The 21,316-nt window shown below is 40.7% G+C and overlaps 1 protein-coding gene across 4 annotated transcripts in view; it reads left to right on the forward strand.

Moving 5' to 3' along the window:
• slit2 (slit homolog 2 (Drosophila)) overlaps positions 1-21,316 on the forward strand; it is a 134,943-nt gene that overhangs the window by 63,258 nt on the left and 50,369 nt on the right. For all 4 annotated transcript variants that reach the window (XM_033325227.1, XM_026303065.2, XM_026303066.2 and 1 more), the window contains one exon: positions 711-782. In XM_033325227.1, coding sequence (XP_033181118.1) covers positions 711-782 — 72 coding nt within the window. The remainder of the gene's footprint in view (positions 1-710; positions 783-21,316) is intronic.

The raw sequence follows: 21,316 nt of genomic DNA on the forward strand, positions 1-21,316 counted from the left end.
GTTAAACTGTTTCAGCAGCCTGTCTCTCATTGTGTCACTCAATGGCCTCACTCTTCTGACTCACATCAAGGCACAACCAAACACACACACACACAAACCTCTTCACTCCACTCAACTAGGGTTAAATGATCGCACCCAGATTATTAAACTCACCCGAGCTCCCTCAACTCCTCTGTTTGTGTGTGTGTATCTGTATGTGTGTGTGTGTGTGTGTGTGTGTGCGCGTGTGTGTGTGTGTGTGTGTGTGATGATGGGTTGTTGTGAGTTCTTCCCCTGTGAGGGCCTTGTTTACTCAGTGGGGTCCTTTTCACACATTCGGTAGCCCGGCCAGACTGCCTGTTTGTTTTTCCCACATCATCTCCTCTCCTCCGCCTTTGTGGTAAAAAAACAGTCCTCCCCCTTCATCCATACCCCTTCTCTCGTCTTCCTCCCCCTGCCTTCCTTTCGTCCTTCTCCAGTTCACTATTTGTCTGGCAGCCATGTTGTACCCCTTAAATCAAGGGTAACCCAGTGTCTGTTTTGTGCATATCTATCCATTGAACATAAGTATGTTTTAAAAAAAAAAGGTCTTTCGTCAATCTCCTTACTTCCTCTAGACAACATAATTGCAGTTAAAATGATATGATGATCAGGAAATTTCTCTTATACATCTAACTGCTGTGTGGAAGGGAGTAGGAGATTATTCCCTAATTTATGCTATGTTTTTCCAGGCGCCTGAATCGGAATAATCTGGCCGTCTTTCCTGAGCTGCTGTTCCTGGGAACGACAAAGCTTTACAGACTGTAAGTCCTGTTTTTATGTCTCTTTTCCTATTATCACTCAGTTCCTCTGCATCGTTAACTGAACCATTTTTATTTTTCTCGTGCAAGAGCACTGTGAAGGGAGTTTGAGATTATTTAGATGAAGTGACTACGCAATGTTGTGTTTGTGTGCTTTACTACAGGCTTCTACAGCTTATTGATTACAACTAAATTGGCAGGCTGAAATGTCATATACACACTGTATTCTACAGGAAGAAATATCAGGTTTTCTCAGTGACGGAGTCCTGGTGTTTTACTTGGGCAAAGAAATGGCAGAACTCTATAAAAGCCAGTTCAGCAGCTACTGGAGATTAGCACTCCAACAGCTGCTGCCCACTGGGAGTGTGTATGTTTGTGTTTATATGTGTGTGTGAATACATGAGTGCATAGACAGGAGAAAGTGAGCATGACAGACCAAGGGAGGTATAACTAGCGGAACGTAGAAACAGGTTTCTTATCTGATGTTTCACAGACAGAAAATACTTTTAGTTACAGAATGTAAATGTTCCAGGTTGCCTTCAAACCAATGAACCGCTGTTTGTTATCACTAAGCACCCTCCACTCTTCACTCACAGCCCAGCCGTCTGTACTGTAAACTGTGGATTTCCAGTACTGAAGGGCTGGGCTGCAATGCTGCTGAAACTGTGGGAACTAACTTCCCGTCATGGTCATTTGTGGTCTTGGGGAATAATTATGGTTGCATATATTTATATGAGTGGCTGAATATATTTATCTAAAACAATATTGAAATGCTCAGATGCTTCACAGAGTGTGTGAAAGTTGTTTATGTTCTGCGGCTGCTACTGTGGTTTGCTGGGCTTGACCTGTCGTGTCTGAGGGTGTGTGTCTCCATGAGCATCTGTGTTTCTGCGGGTGTGTGTCCGTGAGTTTCTCAAGGCCAAGAGTTGGCATTTTGCTCAGCATATGGGCCAAGGTAAAAATACAACTCCTCGCTCTCTGCTCAGCTGTCGCAGACAAGTGGCCTCACTGTGTGTGCGCACATTTAGGTGCGTGTGTCTGTGTGTATGTTGATTGTGTGTGTGTGTGTCTCAGCTCTTCAGGTATATATGTTTACCAGAGGAGCCCATGTTGGTTGGACATCTTAAGTGGACACTTGATTCAGCATAACAGCTTTCAAGATGTTGTGGTTTTGAAACATTTAGTAGGTTTTTCAGTTAAATATAATACAAAATGAAATTCACAATGAAAGAGAAAAAATATAAAGTTCTGAAAATCCACAAATAAATTGCAAAATGACAATAAAAACACTGATGACCAAGCTGGCGCCATTGCAGCCACAAAGCTACAACCAGATTTGTCTGATGTATGGAAGTCATTCAGAATGAAATGACAACCACGAAGGCTAAGCCAATAAAAGTATTTAGGGCTGTATGGTCAATATTAAATCTTGTGTCTACTTCTACACCCCCTACAGTGTGTTTTTATTTTTAGAAAACACAACAAGAAAGCCTTGAGAACCTCTGAAGTGGAAGCAAAGTTTTACATTGAGGTCAGAAGGTATGTGCGAACTGGACCGACTTTGGTTCTTGCGACAGCACTGCTATAAATGAACACTTGCTCAACCTGCTATTATGAAAATGATGTTTTCACTCTTTGGGCATTGGAAAGTCTGTAGATATGTCTGTGTGAATATTTACTGTATGTGTTGCCCAACATGGTGGTTTAGGGCTTCGTGGGGCTAAATTAAACTATTCTGAAGTCAGGTGTGAGACATGTCATACATTTTCATGGACCCATTATTGCTGCCTGTTATACTTGAAACAGTTTTTCAAACCAGGAACATGACACACTTTTACTGCAGAGCTGTGATATTGGAGAATGCGGTTCTCAGCCTGTTTGACAGGTGTTGTTATATGTCTAGAAAACCAAAACACTTGATTTTGGTTAATGAAAGTGTCAAGACTATGGCCAAATGATAAAAGCAGTGAAAGTGCTACTTTAGTGGTACTTTTTGCTGACATCCTGCGATGCCTTGCGTGGCATTTTGTAGATATGAAAATAACTGTTCTGTGAGTCTACAGCTGTCAGTGATAACACAACACAATGAGTCATGAGTGTTTGTAATCCAGACTTCTTATTTAGTGGCTGTCACTATATATTTGGAGTGAACACAAGAATGGTTTCTGACACAGTTGAAGACTTACTTCCAATCTGGTAAAAATATTGAAACTATCGAAAAACAGCAAAGATCTCAGTGCAGATGAACAGATTGCATCATACTACCAATAAAGTAAATCTTCATCTCCGACATTAAAAAAACACTCTGAGCTCCCTAAACATATTCCTAAAAATGTTAATCAGTCAATAGTAGAAAAGACTATGTCAATATTTTTCACATACAGAAGTGTTTTAGATAAATTCAATGTTAATCTTTCCTGTTGCTCTAATTAACTACATAATGCATGTACTGTTACATTTAAGCCTAAATGGAAATCATATTTGCTTTTTATAAAAAAAAACACAACAGAGAAAGCAGTAAATGTGAGTTCTCTTCACGTTCCCATTTTAACACCTGCGTCCACACCCCTCCACCCCTAACCTTCCACATTACACACAGTCACTCAGCTTCCCCCAGCACCCCAGGGCCCAGACTCAATTAGGTTATGTCGACACACACATCTGGAGACACCATGTGGTGGGCATATCCCCAAAAACTATCTCCATGTCTGTGTCTGTCTCTAACACACACAGAGACAGACCTTCTGTTTCCCTCCGTCCTATTGTTGATCATTGTATCCACACCGCAGTAATACTGAGGACCACAGCTGTGACTGTTTGCACTGAGAAAGAAACGAGACACCGAAAGAGAAGAGAAGAGCAGCTAGACACTTAGAACAGTGGATCAAACAGAGACAGTTCATTAGAAAGACTCTGTAAAACAAGATGGGCTAGTAAAACCACACTGCATTGGACAAGAACCAAGAGTTCTCCCAGCCAAGCAAATCTGAAGTTTTGACCCTGGGATCACCACTGCCATTCTGATTTCTGACGATAAATGATAGTGAAGAGGTGACTTCTCTCTACTGGCGTGTACTTTAGAGCACCATAAAAAAGCAAAATTAGTAGAATTAAAAAATATGTAAAACAAAATGACTTAAATGTAACAATAAGTCTAATAAAAACAATAGATGAGCCCTGTATGCAATTAATAAATCAATACACAAAAAAACAAATATGAACAGCTGAAGTTACAGAAACGTGCAACAATTTATTTTTTACTTTTACTATTAATGTTTGACTCTAGCTATTACTCTAGTCTAGTTTATTGTAGTTATGTGGACAACACTTTATTTAGCTTGTTTATGATCTGATGGTGATCTTTGAGACTCACTCTGTCAGAGCACAGAGCAAGAGAACACCTAAATGCCACTTTCAACAGGAAGATTATTCTGTTTGGCAACAAATATTAAAACCTGGTAGGTATTACTTTTTTTTTTTTACTTCTATCTATAAGTAGAAAGACAGAGACAACCATTTTAGTGTTTTAACGAGCACATTAATCTGATTTTAGTTGGATTTTGATCTTTTGGAGGCATTTATATAGTGCCCATTGAGTTAGAGCTGACAACACTCAAGCAATATTACCAACATCTTTATATTATATGTACTTCCTGCTTACTTTATTCATTTTTAAATCAATATTAATATTTTTACTGAAGGTTTATTTCCATAATCAAAGCTTGGTACATTTATTTTGTCACTAGACTATATTGCATCTATACTTGTATTCCTTTGTCTTTTATTGTTTTCCTTTATTCATTTAGTTTTATTCTAGGTGATACATTTTATTTTCTCTCATAGATGTATTTTTATGTGGTAACAAAGTATATGGTGTGCTTTGCTGAAGGTACAACACAAATGCATTTGTTGGCTCTCCTCTCCTCTGCCAGCTCTTTCTCTCTTTCCCCTTTGCTGGACAGAAATCAGTAGGGAGATGAAAGAAGGGGAGATGAAAGCAGGGTTGATGAAGGGATGGGGTGATGGGAGGATAACAGAATGGGTCACTGCTTCCACAGCTGAAAAAAGTCTGGTTATGTTTGAGTATGAGGCACAGTGTTTTTTGCATGTGTTATTTAGCTGCTTGGCCTCTTCTGGCTAATGTGCCTCAGCAACCGCTTGCCAGGTTATTTTTCACTCTGTTGTCTTTTGATGATGTGTGTCAAGTTCAGATGTGTGCGGCTCATAATATGGCCTCACCGTGTTAAATTGCTTCAGAATAGAAAGGGAGGTGAGACCTTTCAAATGTAGTAAGAAATGTTAAATATTAACCTCTTAGTTGGTGGCACTAATTTTGTAATTGGGTGCTTTTAAATCATTGCAGAAGAAGAGAGCTTAACAAGATGTATTTTTTTAAAAAGCAATCACCTCAAACAAGAGAAAACATTACGGAAATCTGACGTTAGTGTTTATTTCATGTACAGTATTAATTGAGAAATACAATCTCTGATTTGACACAGATCTGATGTTTCAATTTGCTGTCATTTTTAGTCTGTACTGGATGTTTACGTCGCATATTAATAATGTGCACAGGTCGATAGAGACGAGAGAAAGGAAAGGGAGAGCATTTTGAAGAAATTTACTTGTCGTGATTCCCCTGAGAAGGAGAGCCAACATGGATAAGCTGATTGAGAGGGAGAAAACGAGTGAACTTCAGATCTCAAAAACACATGTAAGACCTGAGCTAAAATGGTATAGGGTTTGAATTAATGAGTTGATGAGGGTGCGTTTTGGCGGTGTGTGTATGTGTGTTTATGTGTGTGTAATAGTCCCTAATCCTCTGCTAAACGGTGCCCTGATGAGGCTTTACCAGGCAGCATTGTTGCTTAGCACCCTCAAAGGTTGTGGCTTTGTCTTCAGTGAGAGCTTATCCCTGCTGCACACACACACACACACACACACACACACACACACACACACACACACACACACACACAGCCGAGATGACAGGCTCAGGCGTCTTTCCCAGTGTTGACAGTTAACACAGATTTTTACTGAGGAGGAGAAAGGAAAAGGAAGAGAGAGGTCAAAGGTAAAGAAAATGAAATTTTCTTTGAGTAAATAATGTTTTTTAATTAAGACCGAGAGCGTTTGGTGTTTTAGTTGCCACGGTGACGGTGACCTCCAGGCCCTCGCAGAGGTGAAAGGTGAAGAATGTAGCAGTCAGGAGATCTAAGCAGGAGCTGATTTATAGAAGAAAGAGGTGGGAATCTCCTCCCTGTCATTAACAACAATCATGACAAATTAAACTTTTTATCTATGGAAAGCGCCACATGTAACAGCTGTGTGTCCTTAAAGAGATTTGCTGGGATTTTTTAATTGTAAGATTAAACAACTTCATTGTGGGATATGCTTTGACCTCTGACCTTCATCAGGAAACATGGGGAAAAAAAACAAATTAATAAATTAAGACTGCCATTGATGAAAAGAGCTGCCACTGGGGGTTATGGTCATGGTTCATGTGGTTGTAAACTAAATCACACTAGAGCATCAAAATTCATTCTTGTCCTTGGAAATAAAAGTATTACAAAACTGTCTTCAAGGTTCACTCACTGGCTTTATTTAGGGTTTTCATTTCTGTCTTAGTCTTTATCAGTATACAGAGTTAGCATCATTGTCATCATGGGACCTAAACTAAAATACAGAATATTAAGATCCTTAAGACTGCATCCTTTCACCATATACCTCTGCGTAGCTAATGTAAAGTTGCCCAACATTGTGTTTTAATCCACTTTTCTTCAACAAACATTTTATACACAGTATCACTAGGATTAATCTGAAGCGCTCACACCAAGGCCATACTGATCTTTTTTTTTTTAAAGTTTTTTGGGTGATAAAAATCTAAAAATAACTAAAGTTCTGCTTTGTTGTGTTTTTTTCCCACGCATTGAAAGAGAGTATTTAGATTTGGGGGCTGTCGTCTCAAAGGATTTGTGTGTACTGGTTGCAAGGTTATTTGAAGTGTTTTGAACAAGAAGATATTTGACTGAGTGACTTTATGCACGCTGGATATACAAATATCTGCCATTATGTCTTTCCATGGAGATGAAGTTAAATCTCTGCAGCCCAAAGTGTCTGTGGATGGGCCTCTCTGTCTTTTCCTCTCTCTCTTTCTTTCTGTATGACAAACATAGATGCACACTGGCACAAACACACAGCTTTACCATTCAGTAATATTTCCTGCCCCCTCCTGTTTGTCTGAATGCACTTTTAACAGATATAAAAACTCTCACATGCACACATAAAACAGATCTTTTCAGGATATACAAAGACATATTGTGCGAGAAATGTTTTCATTAGGACACTTGGATCTCACAGATTGTATCCAGCCAAACAGAAAATTTGTGTTTTTATTTTTCTTCCTAGTGGCTGAGTTTGTGTGTTTTCAGATATTTCCATGCCATCTGTGTACACATAATGAACCAGCTTGAGTATGAACCAACCGCTACAACAGTGTTGAGGTGTTGAGTGTCAGTGACTCACTCGTTTGCCATCATGTGAGTCACATGACTGCCTATCTGAATTGCTCAAGGCCACTCATTCCTAAGAAGTGATTTGGCCATTCAGATCCCAACACAATGCTGTAATTCATTTCTGAGCAATTCTGAGAGGGCTTGCCAAAGCCGAACTGGAATTATTAGGAGGGCATCGGTACAAAGCATTGTGTTAAAGAGCCAGAATGTAAAGATGAATGTAAAGAAAATGCCACGCTTGACTTTTACCACAGCTAGAGCTAACTTGTTCCTGAACTGAGCCCAGAGTGTGTCTGTTTGTGTGTGGTTGTGGATTTTACTGAGCTGTTTCTAAATTCCGTTTGATTCATCTTTAGGTCTACAGTATGCAGAATATCATTATTCCATGTTTATGAGTGAATATTCAGCCAGTTTATCAGGTACACATATCTAAAATTAATGCATTAATTCAGAATAATAATATTTATAGATTCAAATTTTTAGTTTGTTGAAACTGTGATTTATCTTACAGGAAATTGTGGAGGTTATACTTTGTGGTGCCGTTGAGGTGTAATGTGTTGTTTTCCTAATACTTTCTTTAGTTTTTATCAGAGTATAGACTCGAATACAAAGAGTCTAGAGCATGTGTCAAGTGCACACTTGTCTGTACTGTGCACACAGCAGCTGTGCTTTGACAACATCATTGTAAACATGATAGATAAAGCAAATATTCACTCACATGGTGGCCCTGAGAAAATCGGTGTCTTCATGAATTTGACAATGCAGGTGCAGCATTTTCATGTATGTATTAGAATACATCTCATAAACAGGTCCTTTTATTTTAGTATTACTTCTTACTTAAATAAAACATGAACATCTGCATATTTAAACTCCTTACACTTTCAATAAATCTCTTGTTTAATCACTATTCAGATTTCTGTTGGTTTTTGGGTTCGGTTTGCTGAATGCAGCCCAATTAATCACCTGTTGCCCAGGGTGGGTTAAGTGTCAGGGTTCAGAGCTTACAGGTGAAAGGTCAGGGAGCATCAACGTCAACAGATGACATATCCAGGATAATGGAAGGAGTGAGAGTTACGCCTTTAATAAAAGAGAGAGAGGAGGGGTGAATACAGACAGATTGAATGATGGTATTTAAAGGAAAGATTAGAGATGTCTTTGCGCTCTTAAATGGTGTGGAAAAAACGAACAGGGTGGAATTTACTGAGGTGCAGACAGAAGTTTTTTCTCCATTGTGAACGCGCTGTGAAAAGAAAAAAAGCACACAATGCATAGTGGTAGAAAGTGAGGGACAGAGAAAGTAAAGAAAGGAGGCGAGCTAGAGGGGAGAGTCATGTGAAAAGAAAAGGCAGGAGGTATGTTAGTGCTTACTGTAGATGGCAGGTAGCCTGAAGCCTGGAGCCAGCATGTCTGTCAGAAAGAAGTACCCAGGTGTGTGTGTGTGTGTGTGTGTACGTGTGTAACCTGAGTGTGGATTATTGGTGGGGGTGGGGTGAGGGTTACATACCTATCCAACGCCAGGAAGAGCTTACCTGGAAGCAGGTAGTTACGATAGCAGAGTGTTTGAATCTGTGTGTGTGTGTCTGTGAGGTCTTCCAGATCATCAAAGCATTTCCTCACCTTGGCTGTGTGTGATTAATGGTGACCGCATGCAATAATACCTCCCAACAAAGCAGCTAAATCATCCCTCACCCCCTGCTGTCTTCCCTCATTCTGTTTATGCCTGCTTCCTCTCACTTTAGCCTCAGTGCTTAACTTAATAATATGAAGTTAGCACTGGTGTTAAGCAGTTGAGAAATAGCAGGATGTAAAATACCCCCCTTGTACTTCCTCTCACTTTGTGTCACCCTCCCTCTCCCTCCACTGAGGCTGGTCTCTCCAGGTTTGGATCCAGGCCCCCGTATTGATGGATGAGTCAGACTGGTCGGTGAACATTTTGGGAAATACAGTTATTTGTTTTTCTTGCTAAGAGTTAGATTCAAAGCTCGATACAACTCCTGTAGCTGGTAAATATTTATCTAGTGTATGCAGCCAACAGGTGCCTAGCGTAGGCTAAAAAGTAGAAAAAGGGCAAACAACTGGTAACCACCCTGCTCTTTTCAAATGTGAAAAAGCACCAGGACCTCTAAAGCTTTACATGGTACATGATGTGCAGTAACGCTCAGCTTTAGGTAACCCCTGGAGACTCCAGGAAGCTTCTGTGCCTGGCCAAAAAACAGTTCAGAACATAAAGCTCCTCAGCAAGACAGTTAATTTGTATATTTCCCAAAAAGTTGAACTGTTTCCAAAGACACTAAGTACACATCATACTGGATTTTGAGATTTTTTTTTTTAAATGATGCACAAGACATCCAAATCTTTTTTTGTTCTTCTGTCTTTGACTTTGAAGGTTTTTCTCCATGTAAAAGAGCAGAAACATAATAAAATTGAATATATGATCTATATAATACCCTAGAATAAGATTATTTTAATGACCTTAAATTTTTTTAAGGGGTTATGCTGATCCACAGGGAACATTCACTCTAGCCACCCAGTGTCTGCTCTTTCAAAAACTAGAACAAAACCTAGAAACTTTGAGTCTTGCCAGTCAAATGGAAAACAGAAAGGGTTCAGTTTATGTCAATCAGTCAGCAGACCTAACATGGCTGTCTTTCTCTGCCCTGGGTGCCTGTCTCCCTCCCCTCTAATCCTCCATCTTGGCTCCATGTCAAGTCGCCTTGTCCAGTTGCACAATATCCCCCCCTCCGGGGCAGGCAACTGCATCCCCTCTCTGGCTCCATTAGTGCCACTCCACTGGCATAGCCGGCATTCTCCAGTGGGACCGTCATTGCTGGCCACTCTATTGGCACCCCTGTCACTCTCCAACCACCACAAAAGAAATCCTCACTGCCCTCCCTCTCGGCCTCTCCTGCTCACTTTGTCTATTTTGTGCCTCCATTTTCTTCCCCTCCTTGTCTCTCTCTCTCGCTCTCTCTCTCTTCGCGCTCGACTATTATCTTCCTTTTCCCTCCCAGCACCTTTCTCTTAAGTCTTTTCCCTCTCACACACTTTCTTGCCTACAACCCCCTCACACTCCCCCTTCACTCCCCTACCCATCTCTCTTCTCTGGGGCAAACACATTGGTTTGGAGAGGCTTATGCAAGACCCTCATCCATGGTAATGATGCAGAAGAAACCAAGAGAGGAAACTGGGAGCTGACCAGTGATTCCTCCCAGCGAAGTTGCTCACAAGTTTAGAGCCTCTCACATTATTTCACCAAAAGCTGAGTGTGTTTGAAGTGACCACGGCGACCCAGGCTCATTAAAACGCACTATGTTTACATAATGTGGGGACTCGGGCCAAAAACAGACTCCCAACACATCAGTCACTGTCACTTTAAGAGAATTTCCAGCTTTAAAATCGATTTAAACCCGACCTGTTGAATGTCATACATCTAAAATTAAATTAAAAAGCAGTGATTATAGATAACACATGTTACTGTCAGCATCAGACCAGATGAAATATGAAGGATTTGTGAAGAAAAATGTGAGCGACAAAAAGAGAAAACGAGAGAAAGTGTGAAACTGTAGCTCTATAGCTGCAGGCTGGTGATAGATCAGCAGGTTTGTAATCACAGGTTGGTATGCAACCTGTGTGTGTGTGTGTGTGCGCGCGCGTGCACGCCCAAGTGTATATAGTATGTGTGTGAATCCCTGCTAGTGTCTAATGACAGGTTCCAACCCTGACGTGTCATTATCCAATTACAGTTTTCTCTCATCTCTACGGTAACACCATGCCCACCGTAATTGGACGGCTGCTCTAAAGGACTCTGACCTCTCAGCAAGTGTCACACACTCTCGAGCACAGACACACACACACATATATATATAGAGGATGGCAGTAAAGTTGGGTAATGCAGGATAAAACAGATGCTATCTGAAAGAGTGATCAGAGAAAGTATGCAAAGACAAGTTAGGACTCTGATCATATCATATCACTCTTTCCTCCTCACACTTAGCCTTATTTTTCTTTGTCTATCTGTCTGTAATGAAAGAGTAACTGGAACTCATGTGCTTCCTCTCTTCGCGCCCTCACTTTTTTCATCGCGTCAGTCTCGCCCTCTTGCTAGTGTGTTGTGTCTAAATGGGCCGAGTCGAAGGAGAGCTTTTGTGGTTTATCATTCTCCTAAAGCACTCTCTCTCTCTCTCTTCTCTCTTTCTCGCTTCACTTTTTCACAGAAACACTTTTTCACTGTTTTTCCTCACCCCACTGGCCCCTTAAATATTTCACATGCTCAAAAACCTTCGTGTCCTCGTTGCAAAACTTTACGAGGTTCAGTGCAATGGTAACACAACGACAGATCCTCATCACTGAGAGAAATTAAATTATGGGACTATTGGCAGACATGTAGAAACAGAGAAGGGGGGAGAGTTGAAGGAGATTGTGAGAAAGAAGGAAGAGGAGAAAGTGCGTGTGTGTGTATTTGTGGTGTGTGTGTGTGTGCAGTTTCCTTCCTGTTTGGGAGTCAGAGGTCAAAAATAAGAAGTCAGGGTCACCTGTGTCCTGACAGCCAAGTAAATTTGTCAGAGGGAGGAATTTTAATTTATTTTCTCTGCATTGAACAGGATTATCTTTATTATTTAAGCTGTTTTGTCTGAATTTTGATGTTTCTGAAATGAATCAGGTTTAAGGTTATTTGTTTATTTTGAGAGGTAACGATGCTATTGGACAGAAGGTAGTAGTAAAAACACCTGGACAGTTTACCTCTGAGTAAAATATAATTTGAAAGAGAGGAAACCAGGGAATGAGCAACCTAAGGCTATGATGTCAGCCCGTTTTACAGCTCTCATAATTACAAGCAGCGCTCTGGGTGGGTGGGTTACTGTCGGTGTCTGTGTGTTCAACAGTGCACATAAGATTCCTGTCAGAGTTGCCTTAGAGACCCGCTAGGTAACACTTGGTGTTTCCCAGACATCTTAGCAGCTGAGGATATCGGGCTGAATTTGTGTTATATAGTCCTGGACAGTGTGAGAGGTGGATTTGGGGACAAAAGAGTGAACAAAGCTGGACAAAAAAAAAAAAAAAAAAAATTCTATCAAATTAAAAAAATGGTGAGAAAATTACTACTTAAATCTTTTTTTTTTTTAAAATATCTGATGTTTACTCACAAAACCTGTTAAGAAGACATCTTTTTAAACTTTATGTGTGGTGTCATACAGAAGTAGCTAAAATTCCTTCAGTTTTCAGCACCTGGAATATGGAAAAGCAAGAGGAAAAATGAGGAGGGAGGGAGCGAAGGAGTGATGGGATGGAGGGGGAGTGAAGGAGGGAGGAGAGGAAAGGGTTATTAACCACAACATCATCACCTGACAACCTGCATGTTCAGACAAACCCAGAAGTAATAATACCAATGTGTATGACTAGCATGCTGGTTCCATGCAGGTTTGTTGGAGTTTATAAGTTCAGTGCCGTAGGCATGACAAGCCTCATCTGAGTTGTTTCTATGTGTGTATGTTACTATCCTGGTGTGTCGTACTGTGACTCGTATCAAGTCAGAGGGAGGGAAATACTTAGAATCTGCATTTCTAAAATTATGGCAGTGCTCTCATCTCCTGCTTCATTTCCCCCAGTCAGCTCTCTCAGGAGATAGCAGCCATTGGATTAGCTTGGCTGACTAGTGTAGTACAGAGGTGACAAAGTAAAGAAAAAACCTGAATGTTTGGCCCCTAAAGAATTAGGATCTTTGTTGTGACGTGAGGGGCATTTAACAGCCATGGTTTTGGTTCCACTTGTCCATTTAGAGTGAAGGGTTACTGCAAAAAAGTACAAAATCATTCTGTATGATCTTCTTTATCCCGGGAAGAAAAATTTCTGTCTTGATGGGAGCAGTGTCTTTAGGAATGACATTGCCCTCCTCCATAGCGCACGAAGGGTCACTGAATGGTTCGATGATAATGAAAAATGATGTGGATCATATGCTATAGCATATAATCGCTAGATCTCAAACTAGCTGAACACCTATGGGAGACTTTGGATTGATGTTAGCACACCATCAGCATCAAAACACCAGATGAGGGTGTTTCTATTGGACGAAAGGTGTTCACCCCTCCGGTAGAGTCCAGAGATTTGTAGAGTCAACTCCAACGCACATTGAGGCACATGGTGGTCACTAAGACACCATGTTGGTTTTTTCCATTCATTTGTCGCCTGTCTGTATTTTGACTGAGCTGCTTCTCTCCTTCTGTCTTCACTTATGTGGCTCCTCCTTCAAACTCTTATTTCCTTTTTAAGGAAAACAGTTTTAGGGCATTTACTTGTAATGCAGTAAGCTTTCCATTATGGTATTGGAACTTTTCATTAAATAAATGATCTGAAGACTTTTTCCACCACTGCTAATCCTACTTCTGTTTTTTTTTGTTTTTTTTTTTTAAATGTTTTTCACATTTATGCCTTGTGCACTCCTTTTTCCCTGTCTTAAAGCCTTCCTCCTCCGGTCCGCCTCCAGCTCCTGAACAGTGAGGTGAGTCAGTGGGGCAGAAACAGACAGAGACAGGTGATATCTGATGGACTGATAGTGATGACTGCTGCTAGTCAAGCAGAATGGATGGCTGTAATTGAACAGTGTGTTTGGCGTGTCTGCTTATTCGTGTTTATGTGTGTGTGGTGTTGGTGTTAGTGTTGGTGTTGGTGTTGGTGTTGGTGTTGGGGGTGGGGGGTGGGGGGTTTCCATGGTAGCAATTAAGTGCTGGGAGGTTTTGGGTTGAGGTTAATCAGCATGCAAAGATGAAAGAGAGTCAGACAAGAGGGGTTGGACGTTTGATCACAGTTTGTCCTCACTTGCATCAATGTGTCTGTGTATAGTCTGCCCATTGCACTCTCTTCATCTTATTATTTTCTACTATGCCTAACATCTGTAAAGCCGGCTGTGGTGTAATATTCATGAGGCACGGTATACATTGTTTCTGATGTATGAGGAAAGATGGAAAACCTAAATATAAGTATTTTTGTCTTATGAAGAGCAATTTCCCTGTGGAGCATGATGTGAAGCTGAATTTAACTAGTAGTCAAAGATCTTTGTGCATGTTCAGGTACATTTGCTACAGAAACAGGCAGGTATGTTGAATTCCTGAGGGTTGTGCTTTGTTGCTCAGTATGTGAGGACTTCTTGATGTCATTTCTGTTGAGTTTTTCTGGCTGGATATTGTTCAAGTTTTGGCAGATGATCTTATTTGGTGAGCCTGGGGACAAGAGTTAGGTTTTCTTTGTTTACATTGTTACTTTTATATGTATTAGAGTTAAAAATAATTTCATAATTCATTTATTAGTTGAGACTTAAGACCGTTTCAAATTAGGCTGTTGGTTGGACTGAGAAAATAGGGTGGAGGTTACTCAATGATACAAATGAAAATGATTGTCGCTTGCAGACTGAATATGTAAGTTAGGTTATAGGTCTTGTCTGACAAATGTTTCATCTATTAATTTTGGACTGGTCATCTGAATGAGCATAACACAGGAAATAAGACTCCATGTCTTCCTTTGCGATGTGGTTGGTATGTAAAAGCAGACTTAGAAACACAGACTTATATTAAAGAATTGTATAGTTGGCACTCCAGACAGCACTTAACAGCACTACAAAAACCATAATTTATGTGGCTCACTGAAATGTTATTGACTACAGTATTTTGGAGTATTGTCGTAAAAGAAGGTGTTTCTGTTATTTTGTCCACCCCTGCAAACTTCTTCTCTTCTTCTCAATCACTTTCTTCTTTCCTTTCCTTTTTCTCACTCCGTCTGCCCCCATCACTCTGCTCGCTCCCTCTCTGAACTTTAAACAGCTCAATACTCACTGCAGAGGCTTTCAGCTCTGTTATTCACAGCTCAGTGATACAAATCCTGCTGCATGTGCGCTCTTCTGTGTGTGTATGTGTGTTTATGGTGATTGATATGCATTAATGATGTAAAGTGAACAGCCATTAAAAGCTGGGAAACTGTAAGCACCGCCTTGAGCTGTGACTATTAGTCTGAAAGTTTCCGGTGTTGGCAAAACACAAGGGACTGCAGTGGCAGATGTTAGAGAGAAGTGTGTGTGTATGTGTGTGTGCAAGTGTGTGTGGACTACCAGTAGCAGGTGGTAAGTTTATTTCACCCCTCTGGTCCAAATTCACGGTCACAGGGGATTTTGGAGCAAATCTAAAGCTCAGCTGTTCTTGTGCTGTAACTACACTTGTGTGTGTGTGTGTGTGTGTGTGTGTGTGTGTGTGTGTGTGTGTGTGTGTGTGTGTGTGTGTGTGTGTGTTTGTGAAAATGCTTATATGCTCTGGGACAGATTGTCTTTTTACATGAACAAGAGGCTTTCAAAGAAAGAGATTTATTCCTTTGTAATGAAACACATACATACTGTAAATTTCATTTAATGGCAGCCTGTATCATCTGCCCAGTTTCCTCAATAAATTAACTGAACCAATGTTCTTCTTTCAGCAGGTAGTCGAATACTTTCCCACGTCTTTGCATTAGTTAAGCTCAAGTATTGCTTAACCATTTTCCAATTCAAAACCTGAATGAGATCGTTCTGCAGCCTCACCTTCTGACCGAAGCTCATTAAAGCTAATTGCTAATCTGGTCATGTGGAAACTCAGCAGCAATCAGCAAACAATCTGCAGTCAGGACACAAAGTTTAAGTAGCCAGCACCCCGGGTTTCCAACTCGGTGCTCCAGACGGGCAGGTTTGCTCATCTCATCAGAAATAAGGGTCCAACAGCACAGGAAGGAGAAAGACGGTCATCACTGAAGTGGTGGTGGCAAATCAAAGGATGAGGAAAAAAAAGGGAAAGGAGAGATTGTTTGTTATTAAATTCACCCTTCCTGAGGTCAGTGACACAGAAGCTTTTAGTGCTGCTGGAACCGCTCTCCTGCAACACTCCTTCTAATTGGTTAACGACACAATGTCATAACATGCCCCACTCTCACGGTGCCGACATCATCTTTCATCCCTTCCTTCATGTTGCTTTCTCCGTTCTCCAGTTCTCAAACAGTTCGATCCATCTGTTCTTTAAACACACCCGTTCCTCGCCTCCCTCAGCTCGTCTTTACTTAAAACGGGTATTGACTGAAGGAAATAAAATGTTCTTTTCTGGGCCGCTTCTTTGTGGTCTCCATTTCTCTATTGAATAAGTCCAAATGTATGCAAGTGTGTGACTGTAAAAAAAGCTCCCATCATATTGTTCTTTTTATGAGCTAACATATGACATAAGATGTAGATTTAAATAATTGCATACAAAAGCCAATAAAAGATACAATATATCTATATTATAGTTACAATGATCATATAACTTTACAAAAATGAATGGATGGCTGGCAAATTAAGATGAATATATGCATTTGAAATGCAAATAAAAATGAAAAGTGCACATGATATACAAGCTCAAATTTAAAAGCTTCATATGATACTTTAACTTTACACTCCTCAGGGGTTGTCTCTCTATTTGCTGGCCCCCATGTCTGCCAGCCTAGTCTACTGTCTGTCTGTTAGTTAACTAACCCCAGACCAAAAATAACAACAGACTTCTCGGTGCTACCTTCTCACATAGCCCATGAACCTAACAGCTCTCTACACCACCTGCACTGTGAATGTACACAGATAGTTGGTGTAAGCCAAGACAAGCGCTTTCTGGGGGAAGCCTGCTTCTTATTTGCCCATCTCCTTGTTACAGTCTTCAATTCACTCTTCATAATTGTGATTTATTCACTGGTGACTAAACTGGGCTCATCCTTGCTTTGCCTGTGCAAGTGAACGTCTCGCGACTGAAAAGCTCAGTGAACCGGTTCAAAATATTGATTTAAGACTACTGATGTTGCCTGTCTCCCCTCCTCCTCCTAAACCCCAATTTCTGACCCCTCCTACACCCCAGGGGGACAGCAGCAATGACCCATATGTGGTATGAAGCGTCAGAAATACATCTGAACCCCTCTAACCCAAAATACACCCCCAATACATAGCATGTGGAGTGCAAGAAAAAGCTTGACAGCAGGCTCTACACATTCTCCTCCTGTATTGGGGCAGACATGCATTCATTCACTCAATTGCACACACACACACATGCGTGCTCAGAGTCACGCACAGACTAAAGGCTGAAAAGCGAGTAATGGGCTTAGTGCAGCAGAACTTGACGTGTGTCATAATCTTGTCATGATACTGTTCTAATCCTCTAATCCACTACCCTTCTGGAAAGATGAAATTGGGATTACCCTTCTATCTGTATCCATTACACAAGCATCTTCTATCTTTCATTGTGTGTGTATGTGTGTGCTATGGGGTAGTTATTGCAGCATTCCCGGGAATGGCAGCTATCATCATGCCCTCAGTTTGTTTTGTTTTTTTTGTTGTTTTTTTCCGCTGATCCCAGAGCTCTGGTTTTCCTACTGCTGGTATGAGTTGTGATTGTGAGTATGTATATATTTAACTGTGTGTGTTTGTGTATGTGATTCAGAGCAAATGGAATGAATGAACATTTCTCCTCCTGAGACAAAAGTGGCATTTAAAGGAGAACAATAATGTGAACACACATGCCCAAACAACACACACACACACACACACCTCAGTGGAGCAGATGGCCACTGTGTGTGTGTGTTTGTTTGTGCTCAGATGATCATTCATATGCACAGTGAAAAATTAACATACTAACAAGCTGCCTGTGCATATGTGTGAGTGTGTCAATCCTTGATTACCACTGCGGTCATGGGACAGAAGCTGAATCTGCGCCCATGTGCCAGTGTGTGTGTTTGTGTGTGTGCGGTTAATAACATAGGCTCCACTGACCATGACTGGGGCATGAAGAGGCAACCCGCTGTCACTTAAAAGCAGTGGCATCTTTACAGCTCCTTCTCCCTCGGGCCATTTGATGAAAACAGGGATGGACAGAAAGATAGAGAGATGAGGTAAAAAGATGGAGAAGTTCAGGAAATGTTCCTAAGTGGAGGAAAAGTTGGATGGTGACAGACAGAGAGGAGAGGACAATTAGGCGTAGAAAGGAGAGATAGATAGAGAGGGGTGGTTTAAAAAAGACGCAGCAACATGATGGTAAAAGGAGACGAGAGGCAGAGAGGGCATTTAAAAGAGGAAAGGAGGTTAAGGACCGTACATTGAAGGAGAAAGAGAGAATGAGGTAGCAGAAAGAAGAAAGAGAGAAAGAACTATAGTATTGCACTCTGGTAGCATAAAAAAGCTGCTGTGACTTTTACATGCTTGGGGCAGATATGGTCTTAAAAGACACTCAAATGAACACTGCTCAGTGTGCGTTTGTGCGAATGTGCATGTTAATGTGTATGTATTTGTATACTTGCCCTCAAGCTGTTGGCCATTAATGGGCAGCAGAGACTTTGCTCCTTGGCAACATGGTTTTTTAAGCAATGCACACACATACACATTCATGCACACACAGACATGCACGTATGATTATTCAGCCTTTGTAAATAACTGTCTTGCCTGTATTACTGTTGTCTGTTACTTTGCTAGTTCATGTTAGTGCCTGTCTTGGTGTGTGTGTGTGTGTGTGTGTTTGTGTATTTTGACTTTGTATATCAGCTTCTGGTGGTTGATTGCAACTGCTCAGAGTCAGATTCTTGCAGGTCATTGGCTAACAGTTGCCCAGGGAGACAAGTCAGTGGGCCGTGATTGGCGGATGATCCTAACATGGTCTGACAGGCTTGTTAGTGCAACCTGATTGGTCAATTAGTAACATCACTTACTCTGAAATCCCAGAAGAGAGAGGGAGCACACACACGGGGGAGGGCGAGAGAAGGGAGAGGAATAAGTTGATTGAATTCAATCAAATGAATTAAAATAACTTCTTAAAAGAAACATTTTGTTGCTTTGTGTTTGTGTCACAGTAAATGATGTGTTTATTGGAAGACCGTAGGGACGTTGACAGAGATGGGAGCCAGAGGGCAGTGGTGGAAACTATGCAAGGAAGCGGGGGGTCAGAGTGGGTGTGTTGTGGAAACAGTTTCAGTCTCTCCATAAATTATGAATATGTTCCGGAGGAAAGCATTCAATAAGCAAATGCCACATGGTAGTGAGTGTAGGAATCCAACTGTGTATGTATGTGTGTGTGCGTGCATGCCCGCTGTGCCTATGCAGACACGCTCCGTCCACCGATGTGATTTGTTGCTTAGACTGACATCTAATAGCAAATGATATACAGCAAAAATGAATTTAAATTTAAAAGATAAAAAATCCACAAATTAATTATCGTTTCTGAGTTTGAATATAAATCTTACAAAAATCTGATTAAAACAATCAGTGATAAGTTCAACAACAATTCATACGAACCCATTTATAGCTTTGCGTCAGTTAACTAACTATTTTTTAATGTACTTCAGGAGACTATGGTACATAATATTGTCTTCTCCTTTCCAGTGTTTATTTTCTTTTACTGGAAGATTTTCTCAACTGTACTGTTTTTTTTTTTCCTTATGAAGACTAATATGCATGGATTGCACATTTCTAATCCACCACTCAGTTTAGTGTTTTTTTTTTTTTCCATATTGTATTACAAGCCTTTTCTTTGGCAGCTGTGACAGAATGACCTCTGTTGTGTTCATATCTGCCAGTACTGCTAGTAATAAAGTTGTGCTATTTTGAAGGCCAGCCATGAAAAACGTAATGAACTTGTTGAGCTTGTAAGGCGGCTGTCTGCGACTGTGTCAATAGACTGGCTAATAAAGTTATGCTATCGGGATGGCAGGCAGCCTGCAACGGCCTGCTGCTTTTAGAGACGTGTCATGCTGTGTGTGAGTTAATAAAGTTATGTGTGCTTTGAATGGGTGTAATACAGTTGCCAGTGGTGCTGCTGTGTGATGATAGCATTAAAGCAGGCATTTTGATTGTCAGTGCAATAGGCTTGAACCAAATGCCTCTCAGTGTGACAAGGACGGTCAGTCTCCTATTTCCTCCAGTTCTGTTTCTCAAAGCGTGAAGTATGTGTAGAGATTTTATTTGTCTCTCAGGTCTTAACATGATGGACAAACAGTGAAACCGCAAATTGGAAGGTGTTAACACAAGCAACATGCACTCCCACAGATACGCACAAACAGGAATGAGGATGTTTGGTATGTGGTTTCTGTGTCAGGTAGAGCTGAGAAGGGTTGACACCTCGTCAGAGAGTCTAGGAGAGGAGACAGGAGATAGCACTATGTGACACCAGGCTTTTTATAGACACACGGGTCCAAATGGATCCATCTCTGCCGCTGCCTCACAGGGCCTCTCCACCAGTTTGCAATATCTATGGGCATGTACACTATATATCTTCTTTTACTCAGTTAGTCTTATTTAGATCAAGACCTTTTTTCAAGAGAGGCTTGAGAACAAATAAAATAAAGCCCTTCAGGCAAAATATAAGTTTTACAACAGGAAACAAGTGATAAAACAATAATTACAAACAGAAAAATTGATCAAGCAAAATGTTTTGGTTTTTTTTGGTCAAGGTCTTAATGGGAGTGGCTCTGTGTATTCACTCTGGGCACCTCTGAAAAATAAATCGCCAGGCACTGTATTAGATAGACAATATTACAGAAATAATAGGAAAATAGACATAGACAAGAGCACGCATCAAAGACCACTAGCTGGACATTAACCAGGAACATTGTAGTTCACAGTCAGAGCCGTAATCCCTAGGCCACAAGGACAACTCACTCCAAACACTTTTTAAAATTGGCCTGAAGCTCTTTTACTCTGCTGAAACTTATTCACGTAATGCTAAAATATTGAATACATAATAAATTGACTCTTTCTCTGTTAGTATGTTTATTTTTATGGACTTAATAATTTTCTGATTTAAAGTATAAGAGAGAGTCAAATATTGTTCAGAAAGGAAAAGCCTGTGATACATTTTCACTTTGTGTGATTTGATTTTAGAATTTTACATTTACATAAGGAACATCCAAGGTGACATCCAAACCTTTGGGCTGAGTGCCATGTATCTGAAGCAGTTTGGAGGTTTTTAGGCCATTCAAATTTGCAATGCAATTGTGGCAATGACATTAGTGATGAAG

This window comes from Mastacembelus armatus, chromosome 1 (genome assembly GCF_900324485.2).
Source record: "Mastacembelus armatus chromosome 1, fMasArm1.2, whole genome shotgun sequence".
NCBI classification, from domain to species: domain Eukaryota; kingdom Metazoa; phylum Chordata; class Actinopteri; order Synbranchiformes; family Mastacembelidae; genus Mastacembelus; species Mastacembelus armatus.